This window comes from Bombyx mandarina, chromosome 12, assembly GCF_030267445.1.
Source record: "Bombyx mandarina strain Sakado chromosome 12, ASM3026744v2".
Taxonomy (NCBI): Eukaryota; Metazoa; Arthropoda; class Insecta; order Lepidoptera; family Bombycidae; genus Bombyx; species Bombyx mandarina.
Genome location: NC_143219.1, coordinates 13,240,095 through 13,260,154, shown reverse-complemented (window position 1 = coordinate 13,260,154; position 20,060 = coordinate 13,240,095). Strand labels below are relative to the sequence as shown.

At 35.9% G+C, this 20,060-nt stretch overlaps 2 protein-coding genes and 1 long non-coding RNA gene across 4 annotated transcripts in view; 1 reads left to right on the top strand and 2 right to left on the bottom strand.

Moving 5' to 3' along the window:
• Window positions 1-159: 159 nt before the first annotated feature.
• Window positions 160-1,579, bottom strand: LOC149501843 (uncharacterized). Its single transcript, XR_016324027.1, has 2 exons — window positions 635-1,579; window positions 160-305 (listed from the first exon to the last, which is right to left on the bottom strand). It is a non-coding gene; the product is annotated as an uncharacterized LOC149501843 (long non-coding RNA).
• Window positions 1,580-1,608: 29 nt separating this feature from the next.
• Window positions 1,609-12,496, top strand: Yipf6 (protein). Its single transcript, XM_089732051.1, has 6 exons — window positions 1,609-1,762; window positions 3,543-3,662; window positions 5,120-5,198; window positions 6,147-6,321; window positions 9,564-9,721; window positions 12,070-12,496. Exons 1-6 carry the CDS (start codon window positions 1,736-1,738, stop codon window positions 12,186-12,188), a joined length of 678 nt encoding a protein of 225 aa, XP_089588177.1. The 5' UTR covers window positions 1,609-1,735; the 3' UTR covers window positions 12,189-12,496.
• An 8-nt stretch (window positions 12,497-12,504) lies between these two features.
• The window catches only part of Tps1 (Trehalose-6-phosphate synthase 1), a 35,390-nt gene continuing 27,834 nt past the window's right edge, over window positions 12,505-20,060 (bottom strand). Inside the window, exons 9-13 of one of the 2 annotated variants that reach the window (XM_089732041.1) lie at window positions 18,577-18,714; window positions 17,638-17,824; window positions 17,500-17,562; window positions 17,233-17,339; window positions 12,505-16,458 (exon numbers count right to left, since the gene is read on the bottom strand). In XM_089732041.1, the coding sequence (XP_089588167.1) occupies window positions 16,168-16,458; window positions 17,233-17,339; window positions 17,500-17,562; window positions 17,638-17,824; window positions 18,577-18,714 (786 nt within the window). In that variant the 3' untranslated portion in view covers window positions 12,505-16,167. The remainder of the gene's footprint in view (window positions 16,459-17,232; window positions 17,340-17,499; window positions 17,563-17,637; window positions 17,825-18,576; window positions 18,715-20,060) is intronic. The other variant, XM_028184448.2, reaches the window with a different exon arrangement.

Below are 20,060 nucleotides of genomic sequence, written 5' to 3'. Positions count from 1 at the left end.
ACAAGGACATCAAAGTGATTTATGTTGAAAAAGACAATAATTTTATAAATAATATGTTAAATAAATTAGATATCTTTTATGAAAATATTTTCAAAGAAGCATTGTATGAAAAATATCTGTATTATAACTATACACTTGTCGAAATAAAAAAATCAGGAATATTTTTAATTATTTCTAATGACAATTCCTTCTCTAAAATTACGTAACTTCTCTACTTTTTGTTTCTTCAGAAACTGGTTTCATATTCCATGAAAATATAGATGGTACAGCACCTTTCTTCAGATATTTATGTTAATATTTGACACCTGCAACACAAAGAATAACATTTAAATATACTATCACAAGGAAACCTGACCATAGTTTCAAAATATTTGTTATTGCAATGGATGCAGCGATTTAGACAGAACTTTCAATAGTAACAGCTGATAATGAACAACAGCTCATGAGGAATGTGTTTCCTCCAGTCTGATTTTGTGTTTGTTAAAAGGTTCTTTACAGCATAAATCTACTTGCAAAATATGTTAGCAACTAATAGTGTGCCTAACTAATTATTATTGGATTTTTTTAATAAGAGAACAAAGATGTGTGCTACACCTAGTCATGCCTTATATATATTTGACAGAAAGAAGCATACCTGTGTATTTACTAATGTTTTCATAGTCAGATTCCACAAAGTGTTTACGACATAACCTCGAACTTTTTGTGTGAGCACTTTTTTCGCGTCAAATGGCCTTTAACCACAGTCTTCCAATTTTCTTGTCCTTCGGGAATTGATGTAATCCAATTTCTGAGCATATTGGTACAAAACAACGCGTCATTGTGCTTAAAATAATTTTTAATCAAAAATTCCAATACAAATATTGAATGTTATGGGAACAATGCACACCAGCGCCACTTTGACAGTTGCCAACCCCATTTGAGACAGTAAATCAATTAGGATGTTAATGAAATGAGATGAGATGTGATGAAATATAGTCTCAGTGGAGTGGTGGTTATGTACCAAGACTTTTTGGAAGCTTTTGAGAAGCTACGTCCAGCGAATTTGTTTCATTTTCCCACATTTGTGCACCTTCAGAGATACTAAACAGTTAATAATGTAATATAGTATAATAATAGTGTAATAATCACCGTTATTACACGTTTAAACATGAGCACTACTTTAACAAAATTAACAGAACTTAGCGCCTTGCGTTCCCGCTAAAAAAATTGTCAGATGTTACTTCGAAAAATTTCAAAGTGTAATTTTTATTATTTTATTTCCAAATCTGATAGGCACGGGGATTGATACATGAAACGAAGTCATAAACGAGTACCATATTTTGAAATGATGTTAAGTGAAATAAAAAAAAATTACCAAACTCAATTAAACTACTAAAAATCATTTGAAATAAAAAGAACTAAAAACTAATCAAGGTCTCTAATAAATCACTTTTAAACAATACTAAAAATAGAAATTACACATGTACTGGAACTTCAGTGAAAGAATTGCAAGCGGAAGCAACTTGAAATACGCAAGTATTTATTTCGTATGGTTGATGAGAAAAATGCGAATAAAAATATTTTTGAATAACACGTCAACTTAAGAAACACGTCACTTGTCACTTGTCAGTTATAAAAAAAAGTCTAATCTAAAGACGAATTATTGGAAGTAAAGAATGTTTTGTGATGTGTTGGGGAAATAAAGTAAAACTATAAGACTCACATTTTATTCAATTCGTAAATAAATAATATTGAAATGAATACGTTTGACTCGAAATACGACGTAAGTTGCTCTTGCTTTTAAATATTTTTAAGGGATCACATCACAGTACATCTTCTATTTGTTTATTGAAGATTTTTTATAATATTTTTTTGTAGTAAAAGCATACATAAAATATTTATATGCCATTTAAAATTCAAAAATATTACACGAAGGCAATGTATTTCTCAAATTCATTGGTTTTAGCAATATTATATTTTTTTATACAGTTATTATACAAATAGTATACAAATAAACGGAACACAGTTAAGGAATCACTTAATATTCTCTTATTGAATTTTCAGAGATAATTTTTTTATATAAAATTTCGTATTACATTATGATGATTGAGACAAATTGTTGTTTTAAAGTTTATCAATACATAAGTCATTGATCATTTAATAATTTTTATTGATTGCCAATAAATTTTAAGCTAATAAGCTGTGCCATATGGGATAGGAGAGACTGTAAGTCTTCCAAGAAACAAATATTTGTAAAATGTAATGCCAAATTAGTAATATGGAAAATAACTTGAGCTTAGACACTGTGTGCTAGTATTCCAATATAAAGTCAACAGAAAAGAAAAAAAAATCGGGTGAATTCATCTTTAGTCTCAAAAGCTATCCCAAACTTGAAACAATAAAAAAAGATTAATCTGTTCAAAAAGAAAGTCATTAGAACAATTTTAATTCTGTTTTTTTTTCCTACCTAAGCTGTTAGCCTTGAGAGGCTATATCAGCGTCGCCTTAACTAGTAGGTGAGCTCACGGGGCTCAAACCTGATAACGTTGCTAACACGAAACCTAGCAAGAACCGTGCTTCGCAGAATCTACCACCAGATCGGAAACGCGACCCACTGAGAAGATCCGGCGAGAAACTCAGTGGGCTGTGTCTGAGGGTTAATTCTGTAGTAGACAGAGAGCAATATGAAATACCATGTGGGTAATAGGAATGGTAGTTGAAAAAAAACTGAGTTGAAGTTCAGGTCAGGTCAGGTCAGAAGCTCAAGATAGGTGATGTTTACCTAAGGGGCCATCCATAAAGTACGTCACACGAATTTTAGGACTTTTGAACCCCTCCCCCCTCCTTGTCACAGGTTGTCACATTTTTATAACCCCCCCTCCTGATGTGACGTCACACATTTTTTAAATTTATGTATGTATTTAAAAATAATCGAGAGAAAACAGCTATTTTAATTTTTTACTTATTTTTATTAAATAATAATCTAATAAAATCAACATAAAGTCCAACATTTCATAAAACCGAAAAAACAAACGACTAGTTAGAAAATAATAAACGATTAATTATATTAATTAAAGATAAAAAACTTAAAAAAAAGCATTACAATGCCGTTCTAGAAGTTAAATGACGTTGCATGAGAGATTATCGCATAGCGAGAATGCTAAATTATTAATAAATATAGATCAAGTTTGTAAATTTTTAAAATTTTTAATTCACATACAAACTTTGCGTTTTAGTATTTTAAATTTTAACATGTGACGTCACAAAAGTATTGACCCCACCATGCCCCTTGTCACACGATGTCACACTTCGGTGATACCTTCCCTCCCCATTAACATGTGACGTACTTTATGGATGGCCCCTAACCTACACTGCTTAAATGAAGTGTCAGTCCAAATATTTCCTAGTAGTAATGTAGAAAACTAAATCCAGTAATGATAATAAACTTGAAAAATAAAATTGCTTCCCATTTTGAAAGAAATTAAAGATATATCATTATTCTAATGCTACAAAATGAGTCATGCCCTTGTGTAATTATATTAACCAATAATATTTCATTCCAGATGTATCCAGCGGGAGATGTGGGAGTAATTGAGGGGGAAATGAATATACCTGGCCGAGGGCCATCCAGTGGAGACAACATGGAGTTTAACACATTGGATGAACCGATCAAAGAGACTTTTGTAAGCTTACTAACTGTAGAGAATTTCAAAATGATTGATTTTGGTTTTGAACTCTGAACTACTACTGTGTTGCTTGTAAATTTCTGCTAAGTTTTTATTCTAAGAAATCAAAATGGTTATTAGGTGACAGGGCTTAGTTCATGTATTCCCCTCTCTTTGTCTGCTGTATCTCAGGTATAGTAAGTATTCTGGCACAACACATTGGAGTTGGAAAAATCATATTATGTTAGTGAACTGGTTTATCAATTCCTGATCTCCTAAATTGTTCCAACATTTTATTTAACAAATCTGTGAATCAGTACAATTATACCGATTATATACTCGTAGATTCGGAAGTCAGAACTATTTTGCTGACAGTAGAATTAAATAGTTTGATTACAATTACAATTAAAATCTATTTATACAGAAAATATCAGGACTTAGGACTTACCATAGTTAACAAAGTAAAAAATAGGTTGGTTGACTATTTTTTTCAGTAATATTTGTTGTAAAGAATCATTTTGTTGTATGCTATCCATACGCGTTAAATTAGATATTTCTTCTTTCTGGTCGTTCCCTCAATGCTGAGGATCGTGACTGTATGTCAATCTTCTCCACTCGGTCCGGTTCTGCGCCATATGTACCGCTCCCTGTATCTGGCCTCCAGTCACCTCTTTGAGTTGGTCCACCCATGTATGTGTGTGTGTGCGCGTGTGTGTGTGCGTGTGCGCGTGTGTGCGTGCGTGTGTTTGTGTCTGTGTGTGTGTGTGTGTGGGATAACGAAACAAATCGGGTTTCATAAGAGTATGATACCGGTCGCTAGCTGTACGCAATCGAAGCAGGGAGTCGAACTCCTAACGAAAACTGCACAGAGGATAATAGACAAAAAAACATCTAGTTTATCATCTGTGGCCTCGTCTCGGATCCTGTCAGGGTGTTGCGATTACGAACCGGTGGTAGATTCAGCGGAATATTGCTCTTCCCAAGAACAATATTAGTAAATAATTTCAGTCAGGGTCCTTTGAGTTCCCACACCAGTTAGGGTGAAGCCAAAAAAGCTCCTCGAGCCTACTGGTGGATAGGTAAAAAAAGCACAAAGCAGAATGTGTTCACTTGTAACTTAGCTACAGTTCATCAGAACAAATCAATCTAGTTGACTTCAAAGTTTTGCGCCAAAGGCTTGGCCTGCGTTGCCCGTATTCAGTGTGCTTAGTGCGAGTTTTTTAGCGTTTTCGATAGCGTCAAAGTTAACTCTATTTTGTATGCAGTTAGAACAGCGCCCCTAACGGCAAACGTAGGCAAACGATCCCATTCCATACAAATATGAGGTAACTTTTACGCTATCGAGAATGTTAAAAAACTCGCACTAAGCACACTGTAGGTCCTCTAGTTCGCTAAAAAAGTCTGTCCACTCTGCGCCTTCGGACTTATCTCGTTATGTATTAATCTGTAAAATAATGTAGTCCCTTTGTTAACAGATGCGAGACCTCAGAGCAGTCGGAAACAAATTCTACCATGTCCTTATTCCGAGAGAAAAGACCAGTCTTTTAAAAGAATGTAAGTTTTACCTACTTCAATATCACTGCATAGTATACAACAAAGTCGCTTTCTCTGTCCCTATATCCCTATGTGTGCTTAAATCTTTAAAACTACGCGACGGATTTTGATGCGGTTTTTTTTAATAGATAGAGTGATTGAAGAGGAAGGTTTATATGTATAATAACATCTATTAAATAGTGGAGGAATCCATAATAAATTACAGTTTCCGAAGCGAAGCGAGGGCGGGTCGCTAGTAATAATATAAAAAAAATGTAGTGTTGATGTGTTTTTGATAAGGTTAGTATTATAAGACATTAAAAACCTTTTAAGTTTTTTTTAAAACATGTAGATATGAGATATGGTTAACTGTCATATTGATAAATCGTGTGTACTAACTAAATGGATGCTTATTTTATTCCTCAATGTCATGATAGCGATTCAGACACTCTTTTTGTTTCTTTTCACAGACATATAATTTGGAGTGATTGTGGGTTTTTTTTAGAAAATTATGTGTGTCTTAATACTTTTCTTAATATTCGTGTTCTGTTTCGTTTTTTATTTACTTTATCTAATCGATTCGTGATTTTTTAACGAGAAGTCTTTCACCGATCTTCAGCTATAACAGTGGATTTATAATGCACGTACAACTGACGTTATCAAATTATATTCAACCGTAATTATTTTAATAAAATTATTAAACATATATGTATATCGACGCTTGAAAGGCAAACGTGACTAAGCGACAATAACTGCTTTATACATAAATGATAGGCAATAACCATATTCGATGCGCAAAAAATATATATTTCTAGGTCTATTAAAATCATTTCAATCCTAAAGCCTACATTCGTTAAAATATAATTTTTTTCAGGTATTTCAACTTTAAATTAGTCTACTGTAAAGTTCACGCATTGTCGCTTAGTCACGTTTGCCTTTCAAGCCTCGATATGTACTTATAATTTCTAGGGGATCTGTGGGGGCCGCTACTCCTTTGCACTCTTATGGCCACTATCCTCCAGGGCTCTGCAGAAAGAGCTGACAACTCCAACGACGGAGGACCCGAGTTTGCTGAAGTATTTGTGATAGTTTGGATAGGGGCTGCAGTTGTAACTATCAACTCTAAACTGCTGGGTGGAAACATGTGAGTATTTTAACATTCATTATTTATTGATCTAGTTCAGCCTTTCCCAAAGTGGGCGATAACGCCCCCTTGTGGGTGCTGGAGGACCCAAGGGGGGCGGTAAGAGAGAGAGAAATGGAGGCGTTCTGTAGAGGCCGGGGAGACGATTTGTAATTTCATCTAAGAGGACTCTTAGACACCGACTGAGATCTCGCTATAGTGGTTCTTAAGTAGGTGGAAAAATGGGAGCGTTAAAAAATAATTTATTCTCAAAGTGGTCAGTAGACAAAATAAGTTTGGGAACCGGTGATCTAGTTATATCAATAGAATTGAATAGAAATAGAATAGAAAATGATTTGATTTAGTATTATACGTACTAGAGGTCCCGCAGTAGTCGAAATTCGACTATAATTAATTGAAATAGTAAATTTGTACACTATTATGATTGTATTTTTAAAGACTATTATACTTCTATAATCACAAATTTCACCAAGACTACACTATAGAAAAATATTAATAAAGACAAACAATATTTAATCTATTCTCAATTTGACCACAGACGTCAAGAACAAAAGTTTGACAACAAATAAATAGTATGCATGCGTGTGTGCGTCAAATATATGGTAGTATGTGTAATATTTTTTTTATTGATTTAATGTATTTATAGGCATAATTAAAAAAATATTAACATTGTGCACTCCGTCTCTATACTCACTATAAGTGTGGGAAATTTCATACTCCTCCTTCCGCGCAATTTTCGTAAAAAGGGATACAAAGTTTTTCCTTCACGTATTAATATATACCTAGTCAGGTCATAAATTCTGTCATATGTTTAATGTAAAATAATTGAAACAAATTTATTCAATATGTAACCATTCATATACCAAAATGAACTTAACAAAACATAGATTCTTATGACACTAAAGTTTATTCAAAATGACCTCCGTGATTTTGAATACAGGCCTTCAATCTGCGCGGCCAGTCGTCTATCGCAGCACGAATGAGGTCCATGTCAATATCGGCGGCTGCCTTAATCAAGGATGTCATGAGTGACTCCAAATTGGGATGAGCCTTTGAGCACGCCTTTTCCTCCAAGTGTTGCCATATCTTGTAATCTAACAGATTCAAATCTGGACTGGAGGAGGGCCGGATGAAGTCGATTTCACGCGCCGCCAGCCAGTCTTGTGTGCTCTTCGCTCTATGAGCTGGCGCCGAATCTTGTTGGAATACCCAGTGCCTGTTATTGAACATGGTATGAGAAACAGGTTCCACAAGGTTCATCAGGACTGTATTTTGACACACAACTGCATTCGTTTTTACACCTTTCTCACAAAAATGTACCTCTGTTAAGCCCCAATAAGAAACTCCCAACCATACCATGAGCGAGGATGGAAAATGACCTCGTTGGACACGCGGAATACGGTTGCTCGCTTCTTCACTACTGTGTGCGTACACCTTATCATTTTGTTTGTTGTAGCTCTCTTCTACGGTAAAAAATTTTTCATCCGAAAAAAGAATTTCCCGATATTTTTTTCCCGCGTACCGTTTCAACAAAGCGCGGCATCTCTTCAGTCTCAGGTCTATTAGACGAGCATTCAAACGATGTCCTGTTTTTCTTCGATATGCCCGAAGCCCTAAGTCTTCATTTAACACCCTTTTCACCGCGGTTCTGCTTAACCCCATCTGAAGGGCCAACAGTTTCTGCTTACGTTTGGGATTTCTTTGAATTCGCGCCTTCACAGCTTTTATCACTGCTGGAGTCCTAACAGACCGAGGGCGACCACTTCTTGACCTGTCATCTACACTAGAGTCTTCATTGTATCATTTGATGGTACGATAAACGAATCTTTTGGTTATATTCAAATTTTTCAGTATGTTAAAAATTTGAATTGGCGCGTAACCGCAACGATGCAACGCAATAACTGCAACACGGTCTTCTTTAAGCGTCCACTCCATATTTAAAAATGAGTAAAATTCTAAAAGTATACACATTTTTATTTTCATGAACAATTCGAAATTCGAATTCAATAAACTTTTTTGTGGCCAGCATTCTAAAAGAAAAGTTATTACTGTGTGACAATACTTATGACCTGACTAGTTATATACGATTTATATCACCCACTCCTACTGACTAGTTACATATTGTAGGTTTATATTATTATAGTGCTGACATTTGAGAATCTGACATTACTGTTTAAAAATACAGTTGCTTGCTAAACATAAATCATGATTATTGATCCAATTTGAGCTTAATTTAGGTTTCCCTAGCAATTTTAAATTAAGTTTTGGTTCACGTCTCATGTGAGTGACGTTTTGATGTCTGTGGGCTTTAATAACTGTTGACCACAACTGTAATTTTGGTCATGAGCTAGTTTTCTGATCTAAACCAGCGGCTCTCAAACATCGTGTCGCGACACGACAAGCCACTGTTTAGTTTGTCGACATGCGACAAGCCACTGTTTAGTTTGTCGCGATATTTACAAATACGATTTCTAAGGTAACCCACGGGAATTACTTTTGTGATAATTATGGGGTAAAAATAAAACTGTTTACTATACAACTACGTCTTAGTTTTTTTAACCTACCTAATCTCTAGTAGCCCAAAGGGCATCCCTACCTACTATCTACGCTCGGACGGGACGTCTTCTGCGAAAATGATTTATATTATAATATACTTATCTTCATCTGTTAACGCTTCAACAACAAAAAAATGTATAGAATTATGTAAAGTTGTCATGAATTTGTACACTGCGTTTCAATTGTGTAATGCAATCACAGCGATTCGGTTCTCTTTATCACCGCACTCCATTTTAATATCGCAAAATATTGTACAATGTATTGGCGCCAAAATGAGAAAACTCAATGAGCAATCATATAAAAATGACAGATTCCAAATTCAAATGTAATATTTTGTTTATTTTTAATTGTAACAGTATTTATGGTCAAACTAAGTATATATAAAAATGAATTGTTGTTCGTTAGTCTCGCTAAAACTCGAGAACGGCTGGACCGATTTGGCTAATTTTGGTTTTGAATTATTTGTGGAAGTCCAGAGAAGGTTTAAAAGGTGAATAAATATGAAAATGCTCGGAATTAAATAAAAATAACAATTTTGTTTTCCCTTTGATGTATCCCCCGTCAGCCGGATTCCTTTTGTTTGTTTTAAGTTTATTTTATAGAAAAGTTTAGGTCTTTTATTTATCGATTGAGGCACTACGAAGGCTGCCGGGTCAGCTAGTTGTAAATAATAATTGTATTTTCAGTTCATTCTTCCAATCGGTGTGCGTTCTCGGCTACTGTTTGTTCCCGGTGGCCCTCGCGCTCATCATCTGCCGCATCATACTGTTCAGTACGCAGAACACCTTCCTATTCTTCCTGAGGCTAGTCATATCCATGATAGGATTCATTTGGGCTACTTTCGGTAAGTTCGAAAATGTTATTACGTTTGTTTAGTGAATAAAACCCACTAAATATTGTTTGGAAAAGTTAGCGGAATCGTCATGAATTTAGTTATTTGTTATGTGAATTTATTAATACTAGTGGTACCCCGGTAGTCGATATTCGACTATAATTAATTGAAATTATAAGTTTGTACACTATTATGATTCTATTGTCAGAGACTATTATACTTCTATAATCACAGATTTCGCCAAATATTTAATCTTTTTTTTTTTTAAGAGATTTTATGACCTGGTAACTAAGACCTTTAAGTCATGTCTTATTTTACTTTATTTTCTTAATTTTATGAAAAATTATAATATGGAGTGAAATGAAATGAAGATGATTAATTTGAGACATTAATCAACTGGGATGAAATTTAATGAAATGAGATGATATGGGATGAAATATAATCGCAGTAAAATGGTGGTCATTTACTGAGATTTTTTCAGTGGACTTTTTGGAGGAACCCGAGAAGTTACGTCCAGCAGCTTTGTTTCATTTTCCCACATTTGTGCACTTTCACAGATATTAAACAGTTAATAAACCACCATTATTACACATTTAAACCCAAAGAAACACTAAATAGACAAAATAAAACAAATCACACAACTTCACTCCTCGCGTTCCCGCCAAAAAGTCCAATATTTAATCTATTCTCAATTTGACCACAGACTATAAGCGATAAGAAAAGTTTGACAATAAACAAATAGTATGCATGCGTGTGTGTAAAATACATGATAGTGTGTGTAATGATTTTTTTATTAATTTAATGTATTTCTTATGCATAATTAAAAAAAAAAAAACATTCTGCACTCCTTCTTTATATTCTCTTTAAGTGTGGAAAATTTCATACTCCTCCGTCCGCGCAATTTTCGTAAAAAGGGATACAAAAAATTTCCTTCACGTATTAATATATAGATATTCTTATGAATTCTGTATTATATGTGTGTGTGTAAATGTATTTGTGTATATATGTATATATATTTACGCTTATGTGTGGTATGTATAATATATATTTTTGTGTATTTGTAATTTAATAGAAATTTCATTGCACCTACCACTATTTAGTCTGCACTACTTTTGGTTGACTGGTAAAGAATGCTTTATGCCTATGCCTATGGACACCACCACATGAATGTCGCAGCCAACATTAAGATGTGACAACTGTCGTGCCACTGTTCAAATAATGCATTACTGCTTTACTGCAGTAATTCGAAGTCCAACGATGCACCGGTGTAGCGATCCCGCAGGCGGGTACCAATTTTTCTAATGAAATACGTACTCCGCAAATGTAAACGATTGACTTCCGCGGTGTAAGAATAACATCGTTTAATAAAAATTAAACCCGCAAACTTAAAATTTGCGTAATTACTGGTGGTAGGACCTCTTGTGAGTCCGCGCGGGTGGGTACCACCACCCTGCCTATTTCTGCTGTGAAGCAGTAATGTGTTTCGGTTTGAAGGGCGGGGCAGCCGTTGTTACTATACTGAGACCTTAGAACTTTTATCTCAAGGTGGGGGCGGCGTTTACGTTATAGGTGTGTATGGGCTCCGGTAACCACTTAAAACCAGGTGGGCTGTGAGCTCGTCCACCCATCTAAGCAATAAAAAAAACATTTAAGTACGTGTTTCAATGGATAAATTTGTTGCCTCTCTCTGCGGGATTCGAACATCTGTACACTGGCATCGCTTGATCATCTTATACTATAGGAAGTCGACTACGTGTAAAGGAGAACATTATTGTATTGAGCAATTATGCTGGAGCTAAAATCTTCCAAATCATTCAGTATCGCGAGTTGAAAAAAAAAAACGGCACGCTTGCAACTTGGTGCACGTGAATGAAGTGAAACTTCTTTTTCGATGTGTAGTATTGTGGTTCTCTTCATTTTTCATTCTTAAATCTGATTGCACTTGTAATAGGAAACGCTGTGTATAAGAGATGCGAGATCTTCAAAATTTATGTTATATATTTTAAATTATAGAGAGAAATATAAATACACATCTTTTAAAATACTTTATTAAAATATTGGATGCTACCGGTTGCTAACGCTCACGCTGGTCTGTGACAGGTATACTACGCGCATGCGTTCGAGTGCGATGCATTCACTCTCGCTCTGTCTCATTCTAGTATGGTAGCGTTAAACGCTTAACGCAATCTAGTTGAAAGTCGCATTAGAAGTTTCACTTCAAAAAAACACGTTTACAGATAATCACTAACATCGTGTAGGTAAATGAAATCGTGTGGTGGAATTTGGTACCTACTTAAACATGCAGTTTAACAACTAAACTTGCCACCACTATGTCACTATTTTTGATTATTTTTTTGCAGCGGCAACAAAATTCCTAGGTGACAGTCAACCCGAAGGGAAGAAGGCGTTAGCAGTGTATCCAATATGCTTGTTCTATTTCATACTATCGTGGTTGGTAGTATCGCACAGTAATGTTTAGAAATACGAGCTGTTTCATTGTGATATGAATTTATATATTATATTGTTAATAATTTTCATTAAATTAAGTAAATTAACTTTATTGTTATATTATACAGCTATCAAACGAGTTTATAATATTATGTATTTGTAACAAGTATTAAGAATGGTCTTCTTGAGTTGACTGTTTTTTTTGTAATGATTTAAAAAAAAAACCCTGAAATTTGAGGCACAACAAAACATTCCTATGAATACATTTAAAATAAATAAATAAAAAAAGCGTTTTTGTAAATACATAATAATAATAATAATATATTTTAGTGAATCAAAGAACGGTGTTTTGTTTCATTACTACGTTTTAATTACCACAAAACATACAAATACAATATCATCTAAAAATACAAAGTTGCATGTAATTCGAAATGGTCAGTGCTTTCGTTTACAGATACACCGATTTGGACTAGCACACACTTACAATTAGAAATCACATTTATTACAATACAGTCATTCATATTAAAATGTTTAATCAAATATGTTAATCTTCTATAACGGTAGGTTATATATTGTTTCCTAAAGATGATGATTATCGAAGCATTTTTAGGCTATTGCATAGCTTTTATCGCGGGTTTTGAGCGTGACGACCGAATCAAGAAATTCCGTAACGAAAATAAAACCTAACACCCCCCACTCCGCCTACCGTGTAGCTCGCGTTCAACACATTCACACGTTGCGCTTGTGTAGTGTTTGTGAACAAACGCGCCGCGTGACGTGGCACTGCATGCGCATCGTGAAAAGTTTGCCCGTCTCTCTCTTGCGCGGTCTATCTTATGAGTGTGAAGGGGACAGTTAATGTTTTGCTTTTGTTAATGTTTATAAATATAGTTATATATCTTATTATATAGTTTATATATCTTATTTTATAATTGTTTTAATATTAAATTATTATTGTCAAATTATAATTGCATAAGTTGATAAAAATGCTATGCAATAGCTTTACCGTGACAGTCCCCGAGTGCCACACGTGTTTTTTTATAAATTATTTTCGTTTTAATGTAGTTGCACGTATATTCATAACAAACGTAGGTCAAATTATTCACATTCGTTAATACCTATACTAATTATACTACTAGCTGTAATCCGCGGCTTCGCTCGCGTGGTCAAGTAAAATTGTTAACGTAATTCCCGTGCGTTTGACTTTTTTAGTAATAAATTAGGAAAAAACTTATGTCACGGCTCTGGCCTAAAATTAATAGTTTATAAAGAACTTTTCAATCCGTTGCTTCGTTTCAATATGAAAGAAAGACAAACAAACAAACACACTTTCACTTATTACTAGTAAGTATGATTGTACGATTCTTATAATAGTCGTAATATTATATTTATAGTATCAACTATCCACTGTTAGCAATGTAGCTCAAAACAGACCTGTTATCAAAAAAAGTTGAAGTTTTATAGTCCAAAAAATCGTAATTAAAAATATTTTATTATAAATCTTGATTTGAAAAAATACGACGGTCAAACAAAGTGATAATTGACAATGTACTTTTCCTTCCGGTCACCGTCTTCGTCGAACCTGACGAAGGGCTCGACGAACGAACTGACCCATACACACAGCCCACTGATTATCTTGCCGGATCTTCTCAGTGGGTCGCGTTTCCGATCCGGTGGTAGATTCTACGAAGCACTGCTCTTGCTAGGGTCAGTGTTAGCAACTCTCCGGTTTGAGCCCCGTGAGCTCACCTACAAACGTTAGGGCGAAGCTGAAATAGCCTCTCAAGGCTATCAGCGTAGGTAGGAAAAAAAAAACTTTTCCTTTTACCATTCTAGTTAAGTTGTTTATAACGCTCAAACGCAAGCTTTAGAACTAGATGTAGGTTGGTATATATCTCAAATATTAGAGTGTATTATCTATGGGTATATATTTACTCTATGTTTTACATTTTGTTGTTGAGGTGCATAGTGCGCGCAAGATAAGTCTGAGCGCGGTTAAAATCGGAACTAATCGTGTGTCGCTATAGTTGCTATAGTAGTTGTTTAATTAGTATTAGTTTGTGCGCCGTGTTTTTATTAAATATCTAAGTAAATAACAGCTAGCAAATCCCGAAAGTGATTAAAAGGGCTGGCAGGGACATTGTTTTGCAGCTTAAACGTGCTCGTGAAGACGAGCGAGACAATAACGGGCCTATGTTACCGTATAAGGTAATTTTTGGGGTTACCATTTCATTAAAATTTCCACATTATTCTCGATTTCTTTGTTAATTATTCAGTTGTAGTTCTTTTCATTCCATAATAAAATAATGTGATGCATTATTTTGTTTTAAGCATTTCCCTTAACACCCCGTTACCCAAATCACTCGAGAGAGTAATGTAGCAGCAGCTTCATCTTCAAAAATTGTGACCACAGGAAAAACAACCAATAGGAAGGAAAAGATTGCTGATTTATATGATTTTGATAAGAGCTCTGTAAGACATAAAATACATTTGTTTTATATCGTGAAATCCCTATAATAAACAAACTTTCTTCTTTCGTTGGTATTACAAGCTGATATTGATTTTAAATATGGCAAAACATCTTTAATAAGCACCCTAAAGATTACGTTATATTACGATTATAGTTTTAAGAAGTGTCAAGTCTAGTGTGGCTTCTGATGAAAATGTCCGAATCGAAGGCATTGACCTACTGCAGGAGCATTCCTGTCAAATTTAAAAATACTACAAGATATTAAAGAAACGACTTACAAGTTTCTTATTGCTTTTTAATTTCATTTTTTATATTATATCCTAATCGAAATAACTTAGTGCATCAACTGTATTTTGCTGATAAATTTCAATTATTTTGGTTTATAAAATTAGACATCACTTCACTAAATGAAGGAATAAATATTAGTCAAGCTGGCAACATTATGCACGCCACCAGTCGCGCGCAGACTTATCTTGCGCGCTTTTTTTTTATGTTGAATATATCCGCGTTCCACAGATTATTTCGACTCCGGAACACGCAGAGACAATATGAACGCCAGTCAAAACTTGTGCAAAAGCATCTAACTTCAGAATTGCTAGATTTGAATGGACTATTACATCGAAGATTTTAAAAATCGCAATGCATACTTATAAGTTATACATCATTACGCTATCACATAAATAACACAGTTTAATTAATATACATTTTACAACATCATGACACGGCGACATTAAAAACTTTACATTTTTCGAATATTGTCTACATCAATAAAAGCAGTCAGGAATGTATTCTTACGTGAAATTTAATGGAAGAAACAGTCAAAATATTTTTGATATGTCCTCTTTTTATTAGGAACTATTTCAATATATTATTACTCACTACGTTAAATTTGATTACAGTTAGATCTTTAAATATATATTTTTTAGTACATACTGGAATGATTTTGTATGAACCAATAGATATATTAAAATGATATAACATGTTTACGAACGGCTTTTAGTACACATACTATAGTAAATAATTAAAAAAAAAACTTGAGTATTTTTTTTTCTGGTAACACCGTTCAACGATCAATTCGTCTGGTGTTTTAATAAAACTTTAATATTTTCTATATTAAAATATTATATACGAAAAGTTTAATCTGTCATTTTGGTCTAAAATCTACAACCCATCGTAGATAAAACGCCATGATTTTGTCTTGGTCACTTATTGACTAACAGAACGTGTTAGAAAGGGACGAATGATCTAATTTTTGTTAATTGCTTTGATGGGTGGACGAGCTCACAGCCCACCTGGTGTTATGTGGTTACTGGAGCTCATAGACATCTACAACGTAAATGCGCCATCTAAGTTCTCAGTATAGTCACACCGGCTGCCCCGCCCTTCAAACCGAAACGCATTACTGCTTCACGGCAGAAATAGGCAGGGCGGTGGTACCTACCCGTGCGGACTCACCAGACGTCCTGCAACCAGTAAAATTTGAGTGTAAAAAAAACCATGGGGCGTTTTAATTGAATAAGTTGGAATTGTTGCTTGGTTCTTAGCTCGACTCCGAGCCGCTTGAGCCTTTGTCCGGAGTATGTGGGGGAGAGTGTCTGGGCGATGTCTTCGAAGGCATTTGATATGACATATGCATCTGTATTGTGTCCCTGGCCTTCCTGGCGTTCTTGTACGTTAGTGAATTCGCTCTGGGCTTGCGTCTCGAGAAGTGGCGTTCGACCCACTTCAGCATCGCCAGTACCGAGTCGGTGGAGGACAAACGTCGTTCTGCCGACGTTTTTATGATGTTCGATGATACGATGCGGAAGGTGGCAGCCATACCTTTTAAAGCCTGTAAGTTTATGAGAACTAACATGAAATATGTTCTGGAGGAAGCGAGCGCGAGTGAAAGCCAGTGGCCTATTGAAAAATTTAATAATATGGCTTTTTTTTTCCTTGAGCTGACAGCCTTGAGAGGCTATTTCAGCGTAACCTTAACTAGTAGAGTGATGCTAACACTGGCCCTAGCAAGAGCTGTTGTGCTTCGCAGAATCTACGACCGGATCCGAAAGGCGACCCACTGAGAAGATCCGGCGAAAAACTCATTGGGCTGTGTCTATCTATGGGGATGTTGCAACCACATTACAACTGCTATACTAGGGAGGACGGGCTCACGGTACCACAACATCAGAATGCGAGTGCGGCCGCTATACATCATGAGACATAACGTCTGACTGACTAGAGACATGAGTTCTGACTGACTAGAGACATGAGGTCTGACTGACTAGAGACATTAGGTCTGACTGACATGAGATATGAGGTCTGTATTGGGCACCGGATATCCTCGCGCGGATCTCACTCGCCTTCGAGACCGCGAAATTGATGAATACTGGTGGTAGGGGATATTGGAAGTCCGAATGACTAGGTACCAACCTATTCCTGCGATGAAGTAGTCATGAATTCCGATTTGAAGGGTGGGATAGCCACTTTGCAGTTGAGACAACATCTATTATGGTAGGTTTCACATTCTGATGTCTATTATGTTCAGTATGGCTTTACGTATGGAGGGCCGTGAATTCGCAATCCCATTAAATAAAATAACTAATTTGAAGAATAAGATGCTGACCAGCATAGCGTCTTCGTCGGTGTTGTCGTCACCGGCGTATATGATCCTGATCCTTTCGCTCCAGTCCAAACCGAATGCTGTCCTCAAGATGTAGATCGAAGCTCGTCCTGTTAGACAACAAAAAAACCATAGATTCTCAAATATTTTTTTATCATTGACGGCTCATGCTCACATTGCTTTTAAGTGATCATCGTCGATCGATACTCAGAACGTTAGAGGCATTACTGACTAAGGCTTGGTCTATTGCATTAAAATTGTATAATTTACCTTTGTCCCAATGCACCGGCGGCCGGGCGTCCAGCGCGCAGCATGCGTGGTCAAGAGGGCAGCCTGAGATTTTGATCAACTTCGGGACCCAAAGTATTGAACAGAGCATCTAATTGTGGCTCCCGTTGTGGCACTCACCTTTGTCCCATTGCACCGGGGGCCGTGCCTCCAGCGCGCAGTGCGCCGGCGCCGGGGTGAAGCCCGAGGCCGTGATGAGCTTGCGGGCCTGCTCGGCCAGCGCGGCCCGCTTCGGCACGGGAGTCTCGCGGTAGTGGAACGTTAGCAACGCTCCTTTGTTCTCAACCCAAGCTCCGTCTTTGCATACCTTAGTAGAGAATAGATGGGAAACTTATTGAAATGTCTATTTAAAACATTTACTGGTTGTAGGACCTCTTGTGATTCCGCACGGGTAGGTACCACCGCCCTGCCTATTTCTGCCGTGAAGCAGTAATGCGTTTCGGTTTGAAGGATGGTGCAGCCGTTGTGACTAAACTGAGACCTTCCTGGTCCTCGATAAAAAAAGGGTTTATTGTTATTTCTTGAATTATGGCAATTGACTTCTTGCGTTGCCGTTGTTGCCAGTGTCACATTTATAATAATCTCCAATTTTATAATACATCTTACATACATAACAAAAACGTTGTGAAATGAGATGAAATTGATTTATTCGAGACCTTAATCAATTGTGATGAAATTAAATGAAACGGAATGAGGTAAAGTCTTAGTAAAATGGTAGTTATCTACTAAGACTATTTGAAAGAACCCGAGAAGCAGCGTCCACTGCTTTTTTTCACTATTACAGATGCTAAGCAGTTAATAAACCATCATTATTAGAGGTTTAAACCTGAAGAAACATTAAACCAATACACAATTTTTAACATAAATATTATAGATGTTCGGGCACAAAACCCGCGATCTATACCTAACTACCATACCGCCTTTATTACTGTCAAGACAAAAAAATTAACATAGATAATATTTGTTTCAAAAGTATTGGAATGGTGGAATATGGAATATGGCGGGATTTTGAAACGGTTATGAAACGAAGTGAAAAAAAAAACAAAAAAATCTCATTACCTGCTCCTGCAGTGATTTGAGCAGGTCAACGACCTTGTCTTGCAGCTCCATCGGCATTGGATGGACAAACTTGCTGCCGTCAGGATGCAGGATCTCCAGACCGTGGTTACCCGCATACGTGATGCCTTCGATACCGACCTGTAAACAATATGAATAATTATAATTAAATTGAACGTACTATTTGAAACCTACATTAATAAAAGTTAAAGCTATCTATTATATACATATGAGTCGTCTATTATCAAAGCCGGCAATCTGACTTTTGAATAGTATTGGTAAATCAGAAAAACGAATTATTGACTTTGTATTCCATTGGCAGTCACAAAACTCTTCGGAACGACATCTTAGATAAATTACAGGTTAACTATTAACCTTTATTTAATGCAGGTTTTGAACCGTATTCTTTGAAGGAGACGATTATATTCAAATCAATCTGTATTGACATATCAATAACATTTTTTTGTCCAAATGCACAGATTGCCACCTTTGATAATAGACGACTCATATATCGGTATTTACGTTGCAATGTACACGGAGAAGTAATTGGAAAAGCCATCTTAATTTAAGACCAAGGTACATATTCCGAAACATCAAAAAAACGCTCCAAACCTTTTTCCCGACCGTTCGTCTGCACTTACGTACTTGCGTAAACGCGCCACCCACCTTAAGATATCAGTTCTCAGGTCTCAGTATAGTTACAACGGCTGCCCCGTCCTTCAAACCGAAACGCATTACTGCTTCACGGCAGAAATAGGCAGGGTGGTGATACCTACCCACGCGGACTCACAAGAGGTCCTACCATCAGTAATTACGGAAATTATAATTTTGCGGGTTTGATTTTTATTACACGATGTTATTCCTTCACCGTGGAAGTCAATCGTGAACATTTGTTGAGTACGTATTTCATTGAAAAAATTGGTACCCGCCTGGGATTCGAACACCGGTGCATCGCTCAACAGAAATGCACGTCTTTATCCTTTAGGCCACGACAACTTCTATATTTTTATTATTATTGCCTTTGTAGGCAGACGAGCACATGGCCCACTTGATGGTGAGTGGTTACCGTTGCTCATAGAAGTCAGCAATGCCAGGAGCAGAGCCAAGCCGCTGCCTGCACTTTGGATTCAAAAACATTATCAGAAGCTTCTCATATTGTTTTACTATCGTGAAGTAAATATGTTTTTTCGCAATTTTTACCGACATGTAAGAGAAGTTTTAAAATGTTTTTTTATTGTTTATCAATAATTTGAGGTAAATACCATGAGTATGGCTTCTTAACGACTAATATTTTAAAGAGGAAAGATTTGTTTGTTTGTTTATATTGAATAGGCTCCGAAACTACTGAACCGATTAGAAATATTCTTTCACTGTTTGGAAGCTACTCCATTTCCGAGTGACACAGGATATAATCTGTTTTGAAAAAAATTAGGGATCCTCTCTAAAACTCCAATAATGTAACCCAAGGTGTAAAAAAAAAACCTAAA